The sequence below is a fragment of the Pyrus communis genome, chromosome 5, assembly GCF_963583255.1.
Source record: "Pyrus communis chromosome 5, drPyrComm1.1, whole genome shotgun sequence".
NCBI classification, from domain to species: domain Eukaryota; kingdom Viridiplantae; phylum Streptophyta; class Magnoliopsida; order Rosales; family Rosaceae; genus Pyrus; species Pyrus communis.
In genome coordinates this window covers 27,046,583-27,066,040 of record NC_084807.1, presented here as the reverse complement: position 1 = coordinate 27,066,040, position 19,458 = coordinate 27,046,583, and the positions used below count along the sequence as shown (strand labels likewise).

At 36.9% G+C, this 19,458-nt stretch overlaps 3 protein-coding genes across 3 annotated transcripts; all 3 read right to left on the bottom strand.

Annotated features, from left to right (window-relative positions):
* Positions 1-3,412: 3,412 nt before the first annotated feature.
* Positions 3,413-5,624, bottom strand: LOC137735165 (sorbitol dehydrogenase-like). Its single transcript, XM_068474560.1, has 5 exons — positions 5,380-5,624; positions 5,148-5,215; positions 4,818-5,054; positions 4,231-4,709; positions 3,413-3,957 (listed from the first exon to the last, which is right to left on the bottom strand). The coding sequence occupies exons 1-5, from the start codon at positions 5,501-5,503 to the stop codon at positions 3,765-3,767; spliced, it is 1,101 nt and encodes a 366-aa protein (XP_068330661.1). The 5' UTR covers positions 5,504-5,624; the 3' UTR covers positions 3,413-3,764.
* A 2,965-nt stretch (positions 5,625-8,589) lies between these two features.
* LOC137735169 (sorbitol dehydrogenase-like) lies at positions 8,590-10,272 on the bottom strand. Its single transcript, XM_068474565.1, has 4 exons — positions 10,067-10,272; positions 9,644-9,948; positions 9,065-9,543; positions 8,590-8,947 (listed from the first exon to the last, which is right to left on the bottom strand). Exons 1-4 carry the CDS (start codon positions 10,194-10,196, stop codon positions 8,755-8,757), a joined length of 1,107 nt encoding a protein of 368 aa, XP_068330666.1. The 5' UTR covers positions 10,197-10,272; the 3' UTR covers positions 8,590-8,754.
* A 5,807-nt stretch (positions 10,273-16,079) lies between these two features.
* LOC137734021 (sorbitol dehydrogenase-like) lies at positions 16,080-17,749 on the bottom strand. Its single transcript, XM_068473262.1, has 2 exons — positions 17,471-17,749; positions 16,080-17,339 (listed from the first exon to the last, which is right to left on the bottom strand). Exons 1-2 carry the CDS (start codon positions 17,598-17,600, stop codon positions 16,363-16,365), a joined length of 1,107 nt encoding a protein of 368 aa, XP_068329363.1. The 5' UTR covers positions 17,601-17,749; the 3' UTR covers positions 16,080-16,362.
* Positions 17,750-19,458: the final 1,709 nt, after the last annotated feature.

Below are 19,458 nucleotides of genomic sequence, written 5' to 3'. Positions count from 1 at the left end.
ACATGTTAATTCTATTTTGATTTGATTGAAAAAAAAATTTTGGTTGAAACGAGCATGAAACCACACTAATGCTAGGACTTTCTGTGAGCAAATTTGGAAATATATTTTCTAATTATTAAAAACGCTTTTGGCAAAGAAAATTGTATCCGGATGCTTTTCAATAAGAACGACAAGTCTTCAATAAAAAATTTCGACATTTTCAAGAAAAAAAAAAGAAAAACTAATGAAAAAGGCTTGAAAACTTTGAGTTTTAACGATAATGACAAAATAAAGGATAAACTGAATAGTACCAGGTTTGACTTTTTTATGTAAAAATATAGTTTTTCGTTAAAGTGAACAGTACCGTAGACTTTTCGTTAAAACTTCAAAAAAAAAATCTAACAAAACTTCAAACGGGCTTGAAAGTCCACATAAACCCCTTGGTGATTATCAAATCAATGGAAGCAAGGTGTGACTGGGTTACCAAACCAGATTAAACCAAACAAATAAGCCCAAAGGGCTATCACAAAGAGTTCAAGCCCATAATTTGGCAATTCTCGAACTTCTATAAAAGGGAAGGACTTACCAACACTCTTTGGAGAGATTTTCAGTATGCTCAAAATACAGAGTGATACATTACGTGCTACTATACAAATTATGAGATATTTATGTTAAAAAGTTAACAACTTGGACAATCTCCAAAATAGATGCCAAATCTTAGGTAAAATGCCAACTAATCACTTTTGACATTAAATATATAGTCTTTTAACTGGAATGAGAATCCTCTTTGTGAGGATCCTAGGGATCCTCAAATCGTATTTATTCATTGTGCGGTCAGAAATTATTTTAAATAGTTTTATTTAAAATTAAATATGAATAATACCTGATAAAAATTGGCCTGATAATGTACGATAAATGACCACGATTTGAAGATCTCTAAAATTCTCACAAAAAGAATCCAAAAATCATTCTTTTAATGAGTGGCATTACAATGCAGATGAATGGCAGGATGGCTTCCAGCGTCAATTTCGACGCTGCCTACGTTTGCAATATATTTATTTTTTAATTGGTAGGTCCTCTAATCCACTAGAATATAAAGGTTTAAAATGATTTTTCTTTTTGCTAAAAAAAATGATTTTACTTTTTATTTTATTTTAAAGTGGATCCTATATGATAAAAAAAATATTAAGTAACATACCAGTTGAAATATAAAAAAATTTAACAGCATGCTTCAATTAAAAATTTGACAAAAAAAAATTAACATAGGCGCTCTTTAAAGATAAGATTTTTCAACCAATTATAAATAATATGTAATGTACCATCCACGTTAGGGGCATCATGAATAATTTCTCCACTTTTTGATATGTCATTGTAACATTTAATTTCAGTATCGTAATAACATGCGTTTCAACTTTTTACATGACATCGAATTATTAGTTTGGGATGTCGTGATAGCCTCACACAGTGTGTAGGCAAGGCAAGTCTCTTCTATGATTTTAGATCCCTGAGAAGCACTATTGCTAAACATAAAAAACTCGAAGATTGTTGAAATTTCGTAATTAGGTGATTAAGAGCGTTCACCAATCCATTAATTAACAGTTCGATCACAGACGAGACCCCACATCCGTCTAATCTTATCCACATTTAACTTGGTTTGACTCCGAAGCAAGTCGAAAGCTTCACCCGCATGCATGCCCTTCTCGATTAGTATTGGACGGTGCCTCCAATTTTCTAACCTGCTTGCATGAATTTTCCGATAAAATTATCCAACTAGAGGCTGAAAGTGAATATATAAAACATTATCCAAATTGGTTTGCTCTAGAATGTTGGCCGGCAGGTTTACTCAAAGTTGAATATTAATTATTGACCTTGCAGAAACTACCCTTGCAAAATACATCGAGGTTTATACAATTTTGGAGATTTGGCCAACATCTTCCTTTCCCTTGACTAAGTGTGGCTTCTAATTAGCTTTGAACTAAACAATATATTCTCCCATGAAAAACGAACTATATACATTTTTTTATTTCGTGTTTCTTCTCGCCAACACACAGAAAAGTAAATGCATGGTGATGGGGTAAGAAATTTTATAATTCAAGTGGTTATGAATGTTTATTTATGGTTGTTAGGTCTTGGGTACGAATTTTCATCTCTCAATATCGATGAATTAGAAATAAAAAAAAAAGCATAATGTGAACGTGTAATGTCATCTAATCAGTATACCACCACAAATTTTTAGGGAATTAACTTGGCTCTTCAATAAATTAGCTAGAGTTCCTCCTCAACTCAGTGCGTGACTAGTTTAAAGAATTTTATGTCTATGATCCGAATTGTTCATATTTTATGTAAATTACTTTGTAAAGATCATTTGTACATCAATTAAATATGAGATTATTACTCATCAAATTGTGTAAAAAGTTAAAAACAGATGGACGTATTCGAGAGAAAATTACAAATTGCCTATCTATTTGCTGCAATTGATTGACCAAACAATCTTAGTTTTAATTCTTTCTTTTTATGGTTCGGACCATAAACACGAAGTTCTGTGAATTAAAAACTAAGTGAATTTCGAAGAACTCCTCCTCAATCTTAAGGTCTTTCTCATTTTTATAGTATCTAAGTCAACCTCTAGCCTTGACATCCAAAAAAACCTAACAAGCATCCATATAATCAGGCAGGATTTGTTTAGTGTATGGCCACAATGTCTTAGCAAAGCGACTTAAATTCTAGCCTTGGCAATTGGCATCCCCCAAAACCAAACAGAAATCTGCTCTAACGAGTAGTAGGTAAAGCTAACAAGTAGGTAAAAATTGGTTTTTTCTTTTTGATTTTTTTTTTTCAAGCTGTTTTCTTTTGTGGGGGTCACGAACCATCTTGTTTTACAAGTTCTCTTGTTCGTAGTCTTTTCTTGTTTCCTGCTAGAAAGCAGCGGTGACGTCACATTTGGTGTGGGTATGTATAAGTGGGACATGATCCTCTCCTGATCTACGGATGAGGATCCTCCTGACCAAGAAGTGTAGGCCGTTGGATGAAAATCCAACGGCTACAAACAGGAGGTCCCTTTAAAGTTATAATAATTATAACCGTTGGATTTTCATCCAACGGCCCATATTCCTTGATCAGGAGGATCCTCATCCTTAGATCAGGAGAGGATCCTGATCCGTACAAGTGGGATCTGAATTCTCTCCCCTCCCTTCCCTCCCTCCCCTTCTCTCTTATTTGAAGGTTTATGATTAAGTTACGTCATCATCTTGTTTTATTTACTCCGTAGAGTGAGAAAGAAGAAGAGGAAACTGAGAGAGGAGGGAAGAGAAAAATGGAAGGGAGAGAATGCCCCCTTTCATTGGATTTCTTTTTATTTTTGTCATTCTTTATAATAATTCCAAAGACACGGTAAACTTGCAAGTGGTTTTATTTTTTTTATTTTTATTTTATTTTTTTATAGATCAAATATGATATTCAGAAAGTTTGGAATATGTACAAACATGAAGGATAGGGTGTAATTACATGAGCCTCGATAAAAACTTTGTTGGAAATTTCAATCCGGTTAAAGAAATAAAGAGCATCCCGCACCAACAGATTTATAAATTAGTTATATTCTATAAACAATACAAAACAACCCAAAAAAACAAACCACAATCCAAAATACAAACAAAATGGAAGTCCGTGCAAGTAACACCATAAACAGTATGGATAAAACCATACGATTGAACTTGTTTGATGAGCTTTTAGGTCAATAAACTTGCTTATTGAGTGATAAGTGATCAGGTAACAAGCTTGCAGTGTCCCTACAAATTAAACATGACTTTAATAGCATTGCCTCCACGAGCACTGGTCTCAAAGGCATCTTCCACTTCCTTCTGGGAAAATCCGAAACGGTGCGTAATAAGAGGCTTCACGTCGATCTTCCCACTTCTCAGAAACTCGATGCAAAGCGGCCACGTATTCCTGTATCGGAAAATTCCAACCACATCCACCTCCCTGTGTTCAAACACACCAAAAAGAGGAAATGTTAGACACAACCAAATTTGTAAACTCGCACTATGGTTTATAATGCCCTAATAAATTTATTGACGTAGGACAAGAAAGGGGTCAATCCTTATAGAGAAAAGAAAAAAAAAAAAAAAAAAGACCAAATTTGCAAACGCACTCCATGACCTAGCTACAATTAATTGATCCCTAATAATTTTGTTGACGTATAACAAGAAGACGGTCAATCCTTATCGAAATATACCTAGTGGAAAAAAATTATACCTGGCAGCAGCGGGAGTGAGAGGGACAGTCATCATGCTGTGTCCCATTCCGACCAGGCAGACCTTGCCGCCGGGACCAGTGGCGGCGAGAGCTGTTGACATGGTTTTGCTGAAACCTACACAGTCAAAGGTCACATCCACTACGGACTTCATGGCTTTTTTAATCTTGGCAACTTCGTCATCCAAATCCTCAGCTTTTGTTGAAACTTTGACGGTTTCATCGGCACCAAGAGACTTTGCCATGGCTAGACGCTGGTCATCCATATCCACAATGACAATTCTTGGCGCCCCGAAAGCACGAGCAGATAGCATGGAAACAAGCCCAATCGGCCCTGCTCCGATGATCAGAACAGTTGTTTCCGAAGTGACATTGGCTCTTCGACAAGCATGAACCCCAACACTCAAGGGCTCACACATTGCCCCTTCCTCCAAGCTCACATTCTCGGGAAGCTTAAAGCACAAGTCCGCAGGATGCACAATCTGTAAAACGACATGAGTATCAAACGGGTTCATAGTATAAAACACCATAACATTATGTTCAAAGCTTATAATAGAAGTTGAAATTTCGTAGTTGTGCGAATATATTACCTGGTTCGCCAAGGAACCATGAACTGGCGGGGTGGCGAAAAACTTCATGTCAGGGCAAAGATTGTAGCGGCCTCCTTTGCACTGATGACACTTCGCGCAGCTGATGCCAGGCTCTAAAGCCACGTGATCGCCAGAAACCAGATGCTTCACCTCGCTTCCGACTACATCTACGATCCCAGCACACTCATGGCCAATCACCATTGGCTCCTTAACTTCATAATCCCCACACTTCATGGTCTGAAAAAATTCCAAAAATAAAAACTTTAGAACAGGGAAGTTTACAATCAATAAACATCAAAAGTGGGAAAAATACATGGAAGGGATGAGAACCTTGAGGTAATGAACGTCGCTTCCACAAATGCCTACGGCCTTGATCTTAATTTGAACATCATTGGGTCCTAAAATTAAGAGATCCCAAGAAAACAAGGGAGCAAGAAGTTAGTCAAAACGACGATACATAATTTGACATGAAAACTAAAAACTAAAAACCAAAAACCAAAAAAATGAGAAAAAACAATTGCGAATTAAAAAATCTATGGTAGTGAGTGAGATAGATGTATACCAAGTCTCGGGAGATTGAAAGTCTGGATCTTGAGGTTGTTAACACCAATAAGCCATGCAGCCTTGTTTTCTTGTTCCCCCCCTTCTCTGGCCTCCCCGTCAGCCGACTGACCTCCCTTCCCCATATTATTTGTGCTTCCTCTTTTTGTGTGTTTGATAAGAAAAGGATACTTTTCTGATGGAACAAAGCGTGCCCTAGCTATAGTATTATATCAAGCCAATGAGGAAATAAGATTGCTGCTCTTGCAATTTGTAAATCTATACCATGATTTGGTCTTTGGTTTGCCCCTGCTATATATAGTGTTTTTAGGGTCATTATTTTATGTGTGTCCGTAATCATCCTAACTATTTTTGGATAGTCTTCTTTCTGTTACACTATCCATATTTCATTAAGATTTGGGAATTATTATCTCAGTGGAAACTCCTTATTCATCTAGGTTTACGTATGTGGAAGTATTTCAAACTAATCATATTATCTAAAATTGCAGTAGTCTTAACTTTCTTTATGGTAGAGAAGCTCCTTATTCATTTAAGATTTCCGCATGTTGAGGTATTCTAATTTAATAATGTATTATCAAATTTTATATTTTGTCTTAACTTTCTCACGGAGTATCTAATTTTTAAACTGTTCAAAATATTTGGATTTAGCAAGTTGGAATTGCCGGAGTTTAAGTTGGCGGAGTTTTTAGGGAACCGGTGAGTGGATGTGACGTAATGCAGAGTGATATCAGCGGAGCAACCGTCCATACTATTCGTTTATTGTGGACACCGCCCTCTAATTAGATTGGAAATCCTAAGAATTCCGTGATTGTGATCATTCATTGTACATCGTGTAATCAGAAATTATTTTAAAATTTAAAATTTAAAATTAAATGTAAATAGTGCCTAACGAAAACTGACCGTACAATGTGCGATAAATTGTCACGATCATGAAATCCGTAAGATCCCTAGAAAAATGATCTGGTGAGGATCCTTATCCCTTGTGAGTGTGTAGATTTTTTTTTTCTTTAGACCACTTCCACCCTTAAAAAATGAGTTGGTTCAAAGTTCATTTAATTTACTCAAATGAATAGTAATTTACTGCAATGAACAGTAATTGGCCAAGTACATCTCCACCTCTAAAAAATGAGCTAGGCAAGAGTCTAGTTAATTGGTATCAAAATACTTTTTTTAATAAAATAATAAAAAAATTATTTTTAATTTTGGATATGATTTTTAACCAATTTTGTCATGCCACGTGTCATTATCCGAAAGTACATTTTTTGTGGAAGATGGTTATATATTTATATTAAAAAAAATTTGTTTAATTTTTCTGTATTTTTAAACAATTTTTATAATTTTTTTATTAAATTAATTAATTTGGACTGTTATATTTCAAAAAGGTTGAAATCCAATAGCCCAAAAGTGGACATGTGGCCCATTGTAAGATTCTGACATTTTCCTTTTTTTTTTAATGCTGGAATGCGAGCCCACGAGCACGTGTATCTCAAATGCCAATAGCAAAACAAGAAATTTACATGGCCAGTTCCTTGCTCAGTCCAGCCTCCATTTTGAGCCAGCCTACTTTGTGGGGTGGAGTGGATTTTTTTAGGTGCCAGCCTATTTTTTTAGGCTTTGGGCCAGTCTCCAAAGGAGGGGTGGACTTGCTCTTAAAAAATGGGACAACTGGTAGCAAGTTATGGTTATTCACCTCTTCCGGGGGCCAGGAAGACTCACAGAGGCATTTCAGCCTCCCACTGGCCACGGGTCTGGTTTCCACACCAGTAGTGGGTTTCGAATCCGAGACCTTCAGTTTTTAGTTTTAAGGAAGTTTCGTAATCCGCTCTTTACTATTGGGTCACTGGCTTGTGGTTTAGTGGGTAGATGAGCAGTAATTATTAAACCCAATTTAAGATAAATTAAGATAATTTAAGATTAAGTGTTGTGCCCAAAAACTAACATGTTTGGAAATAATTGTTATTGGATAAAGGAGAACATATAGGATCAACTAATATAATTTTCGAAAATCAAAAAGTAAAAGTGAGCTATAACGATATTTATATCATAAAGATTTTATTAAAGCACGATTCTCTCATAGCATCTCTATCAATTGGGGAAGTGTAATGGCAATTGAAGAATAAGGGTAATAAAATTGTATTTACTTTTCACTCTAAACAGTAATTGTCTTTGTGCACGTCCAATAGTTTGGAAGGAGAAAGGGCAAGTGCAAGCGCAAGGGCGATTGATATTCACAAATGTTTTTTTTTATATATATAATGTTTTCTTCGTCTTATCCCACATATTATTACTGCCGTAAACTTTTTGGGTAATTTTAAACGTTTAACTTGGTAGTGTGTTGCAAAATCGGCCCTGAGGGATTGCAAGTTGTGTCACTGCACAGGGCCCCCAAATCGGAAGGGCCTCGATTTCCATTTTTGCATGTGTATATATATTTAAATGTGTTGTAGCCACTTAGTGTTACGGTCTAGTGGTAATCCTCTTCACTTGTAAGTGAAAGGTTTTAAGTTTGATTCTCGCAAAAGACAAATTTGAACCACATTATTGCAAGCCCATTGTGAGGCTTAACCCACTCCCCCACTCCTTTAGTGTTTTTAAAATGAAAAGCTCAATTGAAAAAGAGAAAGAAAAATAGTTACTTGTGACTGAAGCAATGAAAAGCTCAATTGAAAGTGTTTTTAAAATGAGTGAAAGCTTTTTTAATGAAAATGTTTTTGAAATCAAACCTTAATAAAAATACAAGAGCTCGCTTGGATGTGCTTTTAAAATGACTGAAAGTACTTTTAGAGAAAATGTTTTTGGCTTCCAAAAGCACTTTAAGTGCTTTCTACGAGAAATACTAGTTATATGCTTCTTGCAGGAAGCAATTTAAGTGTTTTTCCAAAATTTATGAACATTTTTACTAAGGATTGTTTCCAAAAATATTTTCACCAAAAGCAATTTCAGTCATTTTAAAAACATATCTAAATGAGCTCTAAGTGGATCCCGAAAAAGCACTTAAAGTGCTTCCTGCAAGAAGTACATATTTGATGCTTCTTTCAAAAAATATTTTAAGTACTTTTGGAATCCAAAATCAATTTCACTAAAAATGTTTTCAGTTATTTTAAAAACACTTCCAAACGAGCCTCAGGGCTTCTGTCTTAAATGACATGATTTGAACTATTAAGCCTCATGTTAAATAACCACAACTTTTGGAGATAAAAAAAATGTCTTATAATGATTGAAGCACGTTTCGGCATAATGTAACATTACATAGTTCATATTTCTTGAAGGAAATAATGGCAAATAAAAAATATTTCAACTCTGTACATCCAACATTGCGAACCATCACAACTTGTCCTCTCAAAGAATCAGAAATTTAGCAACTTATAGCTAATTTCTATAGATTAAACATGACTTTGATGGCGTTACTCCCACGAGCACTGGTCGCAAAGGCTTCTTCCACCTCCTTTTCGGTGAATCCAAACCGGTGAGTAATAAGCGGCTTCACGTCGATCTGCCCAGTTCTCAAGAAATCGAGGCAAAGTGGCCATGTGTTCTTGTACCGGAAAACTCCAACCACATCAACTTCCCTGTGTTCAAACACAACAAAATAATTAATCAAATAAGATCACATAATTTGTTAATGTACGATAAGCTAGGTCGATTCTTATAAGAGAAAAATTATACGAAATGAAAACAATTTATACCTAGCAGCAGCTGGAGTTAGAGGGACAGTCATCATGCCATGTCCCATTCCGACAAGGCAGACTTTACCGCCGGGGCGAGTGGCGTTGAGACCCGTCGACATGGTTTTATTGAAACCAACACAATCGAAGGTCACATCCACTTCGGAATTCATGGCCTTTTTAATCTTGGCAACTTCATCATCTAAGTCCTCCATTTTTGTCGAAACTTTCACGGTTTCATCAGCGCCGAGAGACTTTGCCATAGCTAGACGCTGGTCATCCATATCCACAATGACAATTCTTGGTGCCCCAAAAGCACGAGCGGCCAAAACAGAAACCAGACCAATGGGCCCTGCTCCGATGACCAGAACAGTTGTTTCGGGACCAACATTGGCTCGACGACAAGCGTGAACCCCAACACTTAAGGGCTCGCACATTGCCCCTTCCTCCAAGCTCACGTTCTCCGGCAGCTTAAAACATAGATCCGCAGGATGCACAATCTGTTAAAACGAAATGGTTATTAGATGGCCCCAATCCTACAGAATTCATTTGGCACTAAGCTTAAGAAAGTCGAAATTTTTTAATTGCATCTATTAATACCTGATTAGCCAAGGAACCATGAACCGGTGGGGTGGCGAAAAACTTCATGTCCGGGCACAGATTGTAGCGGCCTCCTCTGCACTGCTGGCACCGTGAGCAGCTGATACCAGGTTCTACCGCGACGCGGTCACCGGGCACCAGATGCTTCACCTCGCTGCCAACTTTTTCTACGATCCCAGCACACTCATGTCCGATCACCATTGGCTCCTTAACCTCAAAATCCGCACATTTCATCGTCTTGAGGTAGTGAACATCGCTTCCACAAATGCCGACAGCCTTAATCCGAATCCGAACATCATTGGGTCCTAAAATTACAAAATCCCAAGAAAACAGGGAGCTATACGTGAGCAACGATATAAACGATGAAAACTAAAAACTGAAAGAAATAACCATGGAATTAAAAGAAGGGAGAGAGGTAAATACCAATACTGGGGAGCTTGAAAGGTAGGATCCTGATGGTGTTGACATCAACAAGCCAAGCAGCCATGTTTTCTTGCTTAATAGGTTTGGCTTGCTTAGCCACTTCGTTACTCAATTGCCCTCCCTTACCCATTAGGTTTTTGATACTGGGTCTGTTTTTTTCTGAAGTGTCTTGCTTTCTCTGTGTTTTGTGTTTCAAAGACAGAGAGTACTTGTGTTTTGTGCTGGAGCAAGCTTGGCTAGGGTGTGGTATTTATAGAAGTCTTGACAGTCAGATTTGGTCAAGTTGGTTTGTACACCTATATAAAATTTGGATAAGCCAAACCTGAAACACCATCTAATTCCTTACAGAAAATAATAAATTATTGTTTAAAGCGGACATTGCTTGGATGTTTCCTGAGGAGTCATTCCCAGTGCTTTTCTGTAAAAAGAACATACCATATGTTTCTTCAAGATTTTCTTTTTCTTTTTCTCAAAGCGCTTTAATTTTGTTACGTGTAAAAAAAAAAAAACATGTTAGAAAGATTAAATTTATAAACTAAACGATATGTCACCAATAAAAATGAGCACGTTTAAGTAATAAATCAATTATCAACTTACATAGTTTCCAAAATTTACTTTCTAAATTTAGTCTCCTTATCATTACTCTTTTTAAAATTATTTGATAAGGGTTTCTGAGCACAACTGTTTTCCACACATATCCGAAAGAAGTCTAACAAAAAATTGGTCATTGTTCTAGGCCAAGACAGCCCTTTAATGTCACAAGAAAGACTACCAAGGATATATTGGGTTGGGGGTTGAAACGTACAAACCGGATCCACCGAAAAGCTTAAATTAGCAAGGCTACCAGAGTGTGGGCTAAAAAAAGAGATTTTTCAATATGTAGAGAACACGGTTCAGTGCATTAAGTAATGGTACAATTGCTTGATTTTTTTTTTTCAAGTTTCCAACCAATTCTATTATTAGTACACTTGGTGTACCGAGCCGTGTTCCTGAAACTGAAAAATTCATCTTAAAAAATTCACTAAAGAGTTGTTGAAAATCAGCATCATATCTAAGCCAAAATCGGCTCAAAGTATAATCGATGTCTTGTAACTCGAGTGATTAAAACATGTATAATCGATGTCTTGTAACTCGAGTGATTAAAACACCTATTCGTAATTGAACTCATATGTTTTCAATCCCCCTTCTCTAAAGATCTTGTATAAACTAACAAAATAAGCTACTTAGTACAACGATCGAGTAATGTTTATCTCACTTGTAAGTAAGAGGTCTTTGGTTCGTTTCTTATTAAGGGCGAATTTGAACCACATTATTGCTAGCTCATTGTGAGGCTAAACCCATCCCCATCTGTAAATAATATCGTTTGTCAAAACAAAAAAAAAAACTAAAAAATAATATTGTCGTTATACCTCTTTCGCCTGAGTCCTAGCGTTATCCACAATTTACTTAGTCCATTCCACACTTGGCGGAGAGAAGCTTCTACCACATGCCGTCTTGGAGCGAAAGAGGTGCTGAAAATCAGCATCAGATCTAGCCAAAATCGGCTTAAAGTATAATCGATGTCTTGTAACTCGAGTGATTAAAACATCTATTCGTATTGAACTTTTGTGTTTTCAATTCCCCTTCTCTAAAGATCTTGTATAAACTAAAAAATAAGTCAATTAGTACTACAGTCTAGTAGTGTTCCTCTAACTTGTAAGTGAGAGGTCTTTGGTTCGTTTCTCGCCAAAGACGAATTTAAACCATATTATTGTTAGCTCATTGTGAGGCTAAGCCCACCTCCATCTGTAAATAATATCGTTTGTCGAAAAAAAATTATATATATATATTGTCATTACACCTTTTTCTATGACTAGGTTTAGATCAAAGAAGAAACCCCCCACCCACATGTTTGACACTGAATTTCGCCTGAGTTCTAGCGTTATCCACAATTTACTTGGTCCATTCCACACTTGGCGGAGAGAAGGTTCTACCACATGCCGTCTTGGACGGTGCATCGGTTTTCCCAAGCTGATAGCAGGAATTTTCCAATTGGATTATCCAAATATTTGGAGGCTGAAAGTGAAACTATAAAACGTTTTCCAAATGAAGACCGTTGTAACAATTAATAAGTTTGAATGTGTCAGTTTGACGAAATAGCTAGGTTTGAGTATGAATACAGGTTGCTGTTAGTCTTGCCCATGTTAGGGCCATATTGTTATGTTAGGTTTAGGTTTACTCAAAGTGGAATCTGGAATATAAGTCGGGTGGTGCCCATGTTAGGTTTAGGGTTACTCAAAGTGGAATCTGGAATATTCAGTTCGGTGGTGCTTTTTACATTTTTTTTTTTTTTTACTTTACACTTTTTTTTAAATTTTTTACTATTGGATTGAATAAATTAAAGATGATCAACGGACAAAATTAAACAAGAAGTGTATGAATGTAAAAATAGATGCGTGAATAGCACCACCCTATTCATTTTATTCTAAATAACTTGGCTTTACATCAAATTGTTGAGAGTTAATCCCACATCAGGGAAATGAGAAGCTTTGCATGTGCTTATAAGTAGTCAATAGATTACTCACCATATTGTCAATTAATTTTATGAGGAAACCTCAACTTCTTCATGAGATTCAAACAATTTTGGAGATTATATCAAGAGGTTGCTTCCCTTTACTTCGTTGTTTGTCATAACATTGAACTAACCAATATTGTTGACGCAAGTAAATTTGTATGGAAAAATTAAAACACATGATGAGAGGACAAGATGATAATAACATAAAAAAACACATGATGATGCATGATAAGTTAACGTCGTGTTGCCCTATTGCACATTCCTAACACAATTTTAATTGTTGCTGCATATATATTTTCATTTACCCTTAGCATCCGAGTAAACCCTAGCCTAGGCATCCCCCCCAAAAGAACCTACTACAACCTGCTCGAACGATCGAGTAGGTGGAGCTAACAAGCAGGTAAGAATGCTTTTGCCCTTTATGGATCGAGTGGGTAAGAGTTGTTGCCAAGAAGTTTGAGAGGAGTAGGTAGGGGGACACGAATAATCATCTTGTTTTACAAGTTTTCTTTTTGTTCTTTTTCATGGGACTTCTTTAACTCCCTGGATTATTTATATTTTCGGTCGGTTAATAAATCTATTAGCCAATCAGTGAAGTAATTAATCTTGTTATCCATATATCAACTAACAGAAACCGACCAAAAAAAATAAAAGATTAATTATTTAGCAACAGTTGGATGGTCGCTCTGCAGCCAGGCTTATGCATGAGATGTGCTCTCTGTGTTGCCAGCAAACCTTAGGGTTTCTGGCACGCGTCCAAGGTAGGCGACGTCTGACTAATTTCCACGTCAGGTATACGTGGGATTGAATCTTGCGACCGTTGGCATGAGTTGCAACGATCGATGCTGAAGCTCCTTTTCTAAAGTGCTGTGAATAAAGTCAAAGGAGCCGTGGTACGTTAATAATGGATAATGAAGTGCCACGACAAGGTGTCCAGTCGGACACGCGTATGCAATATAAAATATCAGGAAAATTGTTATAGTGGCCCTCTTGCAAGGAATGAAAGATCAACTTCAAATCTTTGTGTCTGGATCTTAGGGACTGAGTGGACCGGACGGTTCAAGAAAGAAAGAAAACAATATGGGTTGTCGAATTTGTTTTGAAGTGAGCCAATAGAGTAAGCTACTGGTGATTGTAGAACTGAAATTGAATGGTTTAGATTTTTTGGTCCGCATGCTTTAGATACAAAGATTCGGAGTAAATTTCAATCCCTCCTGCAAAATATTCCTCTCCGTTGGGCTCTTTTAAATGTGTATTCTCATATAATTAATATTTTATTTTAATTTACGTAATATTTTACTCCAATTTATATCATGATGATAGGGTTTGAAAGACTGAGGGCTGAAGAGGAACCTCTTAAATCCAATATTAGGAAATTATCAACAACGTAAATGCGGACTATTAACATATTGTTAATAATATCAACAAGGAATACCAATGCATAGAGCAAATTGACAAAAAAAACAAGTTAATTGACCGTCTCTCCCAAGGTTCCTAGACGTTCTTTGTCGATATTGTCAATGTATAAATATTGTTGATATATTGGGTATATGACATATACATATTTGGTGATTTTTTACAAGTTCCCTAAAATATCTCTAGAGATCATGCGTGGTGGATCTGAAGTTCAAGTTCCATATCGGAAAATTAACTCCAAACCTCACTTCAAAAATTTCTAGAGATCAGGGGTTTGAGCTATATCCCTGTCACTTGGCAACTAATTCAGTCCAAACCGAAAAAATGAAACGGTCATGTTTAATTTCTAGATGGTTAGACTTAGGGTTCTTGTAATTTAATAAGATGAAAGTATTGACGGCTTAATTTGATATCTTCTTAACTACAAGTTGAATCTTATTCTGCCGTTAGAAACTTGTTTCGTGCTATTAAGTCGATGAATTCAATTTTTGTGTCACACTTTATCTTGTTCCGTTAACTTTTTTCACCAAATACTCTACTAACTTGTATAGCATGGCACATATGTGAGCTAGTTTTCGCTAACATGTAAATCAAGTAAGTGGCATAAGTATTAACGAGTTTAAAATTTAAATTTTTTATAAAAACCAATTGAAAATCACTTGGCCTGCTTCTGTCCTAATTAATGAACCTCAACACTTACGACATATATCCTGCAAGCCGAAAGACTTTGAGCCCATTTATATTTGGCGTGAGGTGAACTTTGTTGCAAATGTTTTGGCTCACTCAAGACACCAACTGATTATAAAGGCTTTGCTCTTTTTGACTGGTTTTCGTTTTATAAAAGAGAAATGGATTCTATTAACAACCAAAAATAATATTTGGACAACCATCATTAGGGTTTACAACTTTAGGGTGATAAGAAAAAGTAAAAGGAAATGCTTTAGTAGGGCTGGAAAAAAAATCCCGAAAATCCCAAATTGTACAGAAATAATCTTGAAACTGAATTGAAAAAATCCCAAACTGAAAATTCCGAACCACTTGATATCCGATCCCGAACCGATCCATAAAAGTTTGGTACGGGATTGGGACCTGATATGGCCTCGTTAGGTATTCCCGAACAGAACCGATCAATATTTTAATATAATTTTGTACATATTTGAATTAATAATGACCATTGGATTTAGTTGAGGTTCAATCTCAACCGTTCGTTACTATCCATCACCTCACTTCCTCAAGAGACTTCAAACTCTCCCGTCTATCATCTCACTTCCATAAAGCTTCCTACACCTTAGCTGTCATCATTATGTCTGAGGCGATAATACTTCCACCTCTTTGCTAGCACCTAGACTCTAGGCATATTGACTTTCAAACATAAAGCTAAGACAACTTCGCCTTCACAATGCAAAACCAACGTGGCTTTCATACATAACCTTGATATTCTCTCTCTCTCTCTCTCTCTCTCTCTCTCTCTCTCTCATATGAGTTCTCTCTGTTTTCTCCGTCGCCCAGCCAACGCAGCCACCACGCAAACCACCAAATGACTTCGTGGTGCAACCACCACATGTCCCCCACCACGTCGCACAACCACGATGTTGCACAGCCACCACGACTCGCTTGTTGTTTCTTTGTCTCTCAATCTCTCATCCGTCCTTATTCTCCACCTCTGTCGGCGCCGTGGGAAATCTTTGCACGGAAAATGGCCAATCCCAAACCGTACTGAAATCCAAAAAATTTTTTGGAAATCCTAAACTTTCGGTTCGGTTTCAGTTTTTGGAATCTCATACCGAAATAAATTGGTTCGAGATTTGGGTTATGAGTTTAGGTTCGGAATCCCGTCCCAAACCACCTCTATGCCTTAGGGTGATAAAAGAGAAATGAAAAGGGTAATTTGCAATTCAAGCAATGAAGTATTTTCATCTTGTGTTGCAAGATTTGAATAGACAAGTTAGTTTATCTTTGATTATAGGCCGATTGTACGTACATGACGGTGTGTCTGTAACACTCATCGATAGTCCAAAGAAAATGCAAGCAAATAAAAACAACTTTGGCGGAAAAATGATTTATATTGAAGACAATTTAGTTACATGCATACGTACGCACACAATTATTATGTATTGAAGGACTCATGTTAAATAATGAATTTACTAGTGTGGTGCATGCCGAGATCTAATACAGCTATACAATGGTCTCTGTACATCAACAAGTTTCCCGGAACTTAAGAACAAGACCATTCTTCATCCGAGACGATGACTTCCAATTTTCCAAACCATCACAAAAACTTGTCCTCTCGATGAATCCGAAATTCATAAACTTAATGGTTTATTTACTATAGATTAAACATGACTTTAATGGCGTCACCCCCACGAGCACTGGTTGCAAATGCTTCCTCCACCTCCTTCTCGGTAAATCCAAACCGGTGGGTAATAAGCGGCTTCACGTCGATCTTCCCGCTTCTCAAAAACTCAAGGCAAAGAGGCCATGTGTTCTTATACCGGAAAACTCCAACCACGTCAACCTCCCTGGCGGCAGCCGGAGTCAGAGGGACTGTCATCATGCTGTGCCCCATTCCTACAAGGCAAACTTTGCCGCCGGGACGAGTAGCATTGAGGCCCGTAGACATGGTTTTGTTGAAACCCACACAGTCGAAGGTCACATCAACTTCGGCTCCCATGGTTTCTTTAATCTTGGCAACTTCGTCATCCAAATCCTCCATTTTTGCCGAAACTTTGACGGTTCCATCAGCTCCCAGAGACTTTGCCATGGCTAAACGCTTATCATCCATATCTACGATGACGATTCTTGGTGCTCCGAAGGCACGAGCAGCGAGCACGGAAACCAGCCCAATCGGCCCTGCTCCGACTATCAGAACAGTTGTTTCGGGACCAACATTGGCTCGCCGACAAGCGTGAACCCCAACACTCAAGGGCTCACACATTGCTCCTTCCTCCAAGCTCACGTTTTCCGGCAGTTTAAAGCATAGATCTGCAGGGTGCACAATCTGGTTAGCCAAGGAACCATGAACCGGTGGGGTGGCGAAAAACTTCATGTCGGGGCAGAGATTGTAGCGGCCTCCTTTGCACTGCTGGCAACGTGAGCAGCTGATGCCGGGCTCTACCGCCACGCGGTCACCAGAAACCAGATGCTTCACGTCGCTCCCAACTTTTTCTACGATCCCAGCACACTCATGTCCGATCACCATTGGTTCTTTCACCTCAAAATCCGCCAGTTTCATGTTCTTGAGGTAGTGAACATCGCTTCCACAAATGCCGACAGCCTTAATCCGAATTTGAACATCATTGGGTCCTAAATTAAGAAATCCACACAAAACAGGGAGCAACATGTTAGTCAATACATCCATGAAAACTGAAAATAAAAATATAAAAAGGAAAAAAAAACTAGCGATGAAATTAAAAAGTAGGGAGATAAGTAAATACCAATATCGGGGAGCTTGAAAGGTAGGATCCTGATGGTGTTAACATCAACGAGCCAGGCAGCCATGTTTTCCTGCTCAACAGGTTTGGCATCTCTAACCACGCCATTGCAGGATTGACCTCCCTTACCCATTTTTCACCTTTCTCTTTTTTTTATGTGTTTGGAAGACACAAACTACTTATTCTTCAAATAAAATAGACACAGAAGATACAGAATACACGGAATACACAGAATGCACGGACTTGTTTGATTTCTTGATGAAAATAGAGTGGCTACGGGTGGTATTTATATTGGTCTAGGTTGCCTGTGAAGGTGCAAGATCACCCGCTGTAAGTTTATAGAATCTTATATGGCCAAATGGTGGCTGTCATAGTTGTATCTTAGGGAACCTTTTTTAACGTGTGTCTTGAATTATTCTAGAAAATTTTCGTTGAGTTGTCAAATGTTTACATGGAGAAATTAATTCGTTCTTATCATAATACGTGTGATTATCACTGTTACATAGAGAAATTAATTCATTTTTATCATAACACGTGTGATTGACACACTATTACGTGGATAATTTAATTCATTGATATCATAAAACGTGTATATGTTTGTTAACCTTTTATCATAAGTATATGAAATCGCAAAAATTAATATCCACTTATATTATAACGCATGAATTAATTATACAGAATGACAGTACGGATGTCACACCAAAAAAGTTTGGATTTGGGCGGAATGGTTTGTTCTCAAGTATATTCCCTTAGTTACACTCACACTTTTGGATATATGCGTCTCTTATTAAAATTGGGATTGGTATCTCCTCTTGTGATAAACTTCTTTGTGAATCTCGAATATCATTCATGAATTAGCTTGACGTGTCGTTACCATGTCACGTAGATGTTTTCTTCTTGATTTTGGGATCTTAACCAGTTACCAATTTTATCTATTTAAACAATAGTAAAAGATGATGAAAATATGCATTGAGCCGTACAACAAGATAACTACAATTTGGTATGAAATTCGCCCTATCATCTACTACGCAAATTCAATTGACAATTTCTCATATACGACTATCTCGAATGAAGAGAAATACAATTAAAATATAGTTCAGCTACTAAATCAGCCGAAAAGTTGGAGTGCAAGATGCGTGAAAGTGTGGGCGTAGGGACCACCTAAATGTTGATTCAACGGATGTTTTAGGGAACTGCTGAATCGATTCCACGGCATGCAGAGTCAGATTGATGTAGCATCTGTCCTCGTTATCCATCAGTTGGGTCCCATGTCGATTCAATTTGTGTAGGCAGTTGAGTAATTTGAACTTAATTAAGATAAGCCTTGGAACCCCATGAAGGAAACATATTTAACGTAATTACCCCATATGAACCTTGGATAGATGATTGATCGGATCATATCGGATAAATCTTTATTTATTCTAGGTTATCAAAAATATTTGTTTTATAACTCGTTTGGAAGTACTTTTAAAATAACTAAAATTGTTTTTAAAAAAAATATTTTTGAATTCTAAAAACACTTGAAATACTTCTTGCGGGAAGTACTTCAAGTGTTTTCTAAGATTCACTTGCATTTCAAAAAACATTTTAACAAAATTGCTTTCAATTAGTTTAAAAACACTTCCAGATGAGCCTTAGCCGCTAATTAGCACTACCGTTTAGTAAATTTTCTCTTCACTTGTAAGTTAGAAATCTTAACTTCGATTCTCGTAAAAAACAAATTTGAACCCTCTAAATAATATCAAACATATTAAAAAATATTATTTTAGCCAATGACATGAATGTGAAGTTTATCAAATAAAATGTATGATCCATTTATCTATTCTTTGGTCGGCAAATGACTAGTGAAAAAATCTATATAGTCAAATTACTAAAATATTTCTCCAAAATTTGCGATGTCAACATCCTACCAACCAAAGAAAACTGTTTGATTAATAACCGTCGGTTAATGAAAACAAAAAAGTGTCAGTTGACAGTTGGGCTCTTTTGTT

Excerpts from the sequence above, each read along its gene's own strand:
- LOC137734021 (XM_068473262.1), bottom strand. The coding sequence starts at position 17,600 with ATGGGTAAGGGAGGTCAATCCTGCAATGGCGTGGTTAGAGATGCCAAA. Across the intron at positions 17,340-17,470 it reads TTTCAAGCTCCCCGATATTG|GACCCAATGATGTTCAAATT; the intron begins GTATTTACTTAT and ends TTCTTAATTTAG.
- LOC137735165 (XM_068474560.1), bottom strand. The coding sequence starts at position 5,503 with ATGGGGAAGGGAGGTCAGTCGGCTGACGGGGAGGCCAGAGAAGGGGGG. Across the intron at positions 5,216-5,379 it reads TTTCAATCTCCCGAGACTTG|GACCCAATGATGTTCAAATT; the intron begins GTATACATCTAT and ends TCTTAATTTTAG. Across the intron at positions 5,055-5,147 it reads GCGACGTTCATTACCTCAAG|ACCATGAAGTGTGGGGATTA; the intron begins GTTCTCATCCCT and ends GAATTTTTTCAG.
- LOC137735169 (XM_068474565.1), bottom strand. The coding sequence starts at position 10,196 with ATGGGTAAGGGAGGGCAATTGAGTAACGAAGTGGCTAAGCAAGCCAAA. Across the intron at positions 9,949-10,066 it reads TTTCAAGCTCCCCAGTATTG|GACCCAATGATGTTCGGATT; the intron begins GTATTTACCTCT and ends TTGTAATTTTAG. Across the intron at positions 8,948-9,064 it reads CTAACTCCAGCTGCTGCTAG|GGAAGTTGATGTGGTTGGAG; the intron begins GTATAAATTGTT and ends GTTTGAACACAG.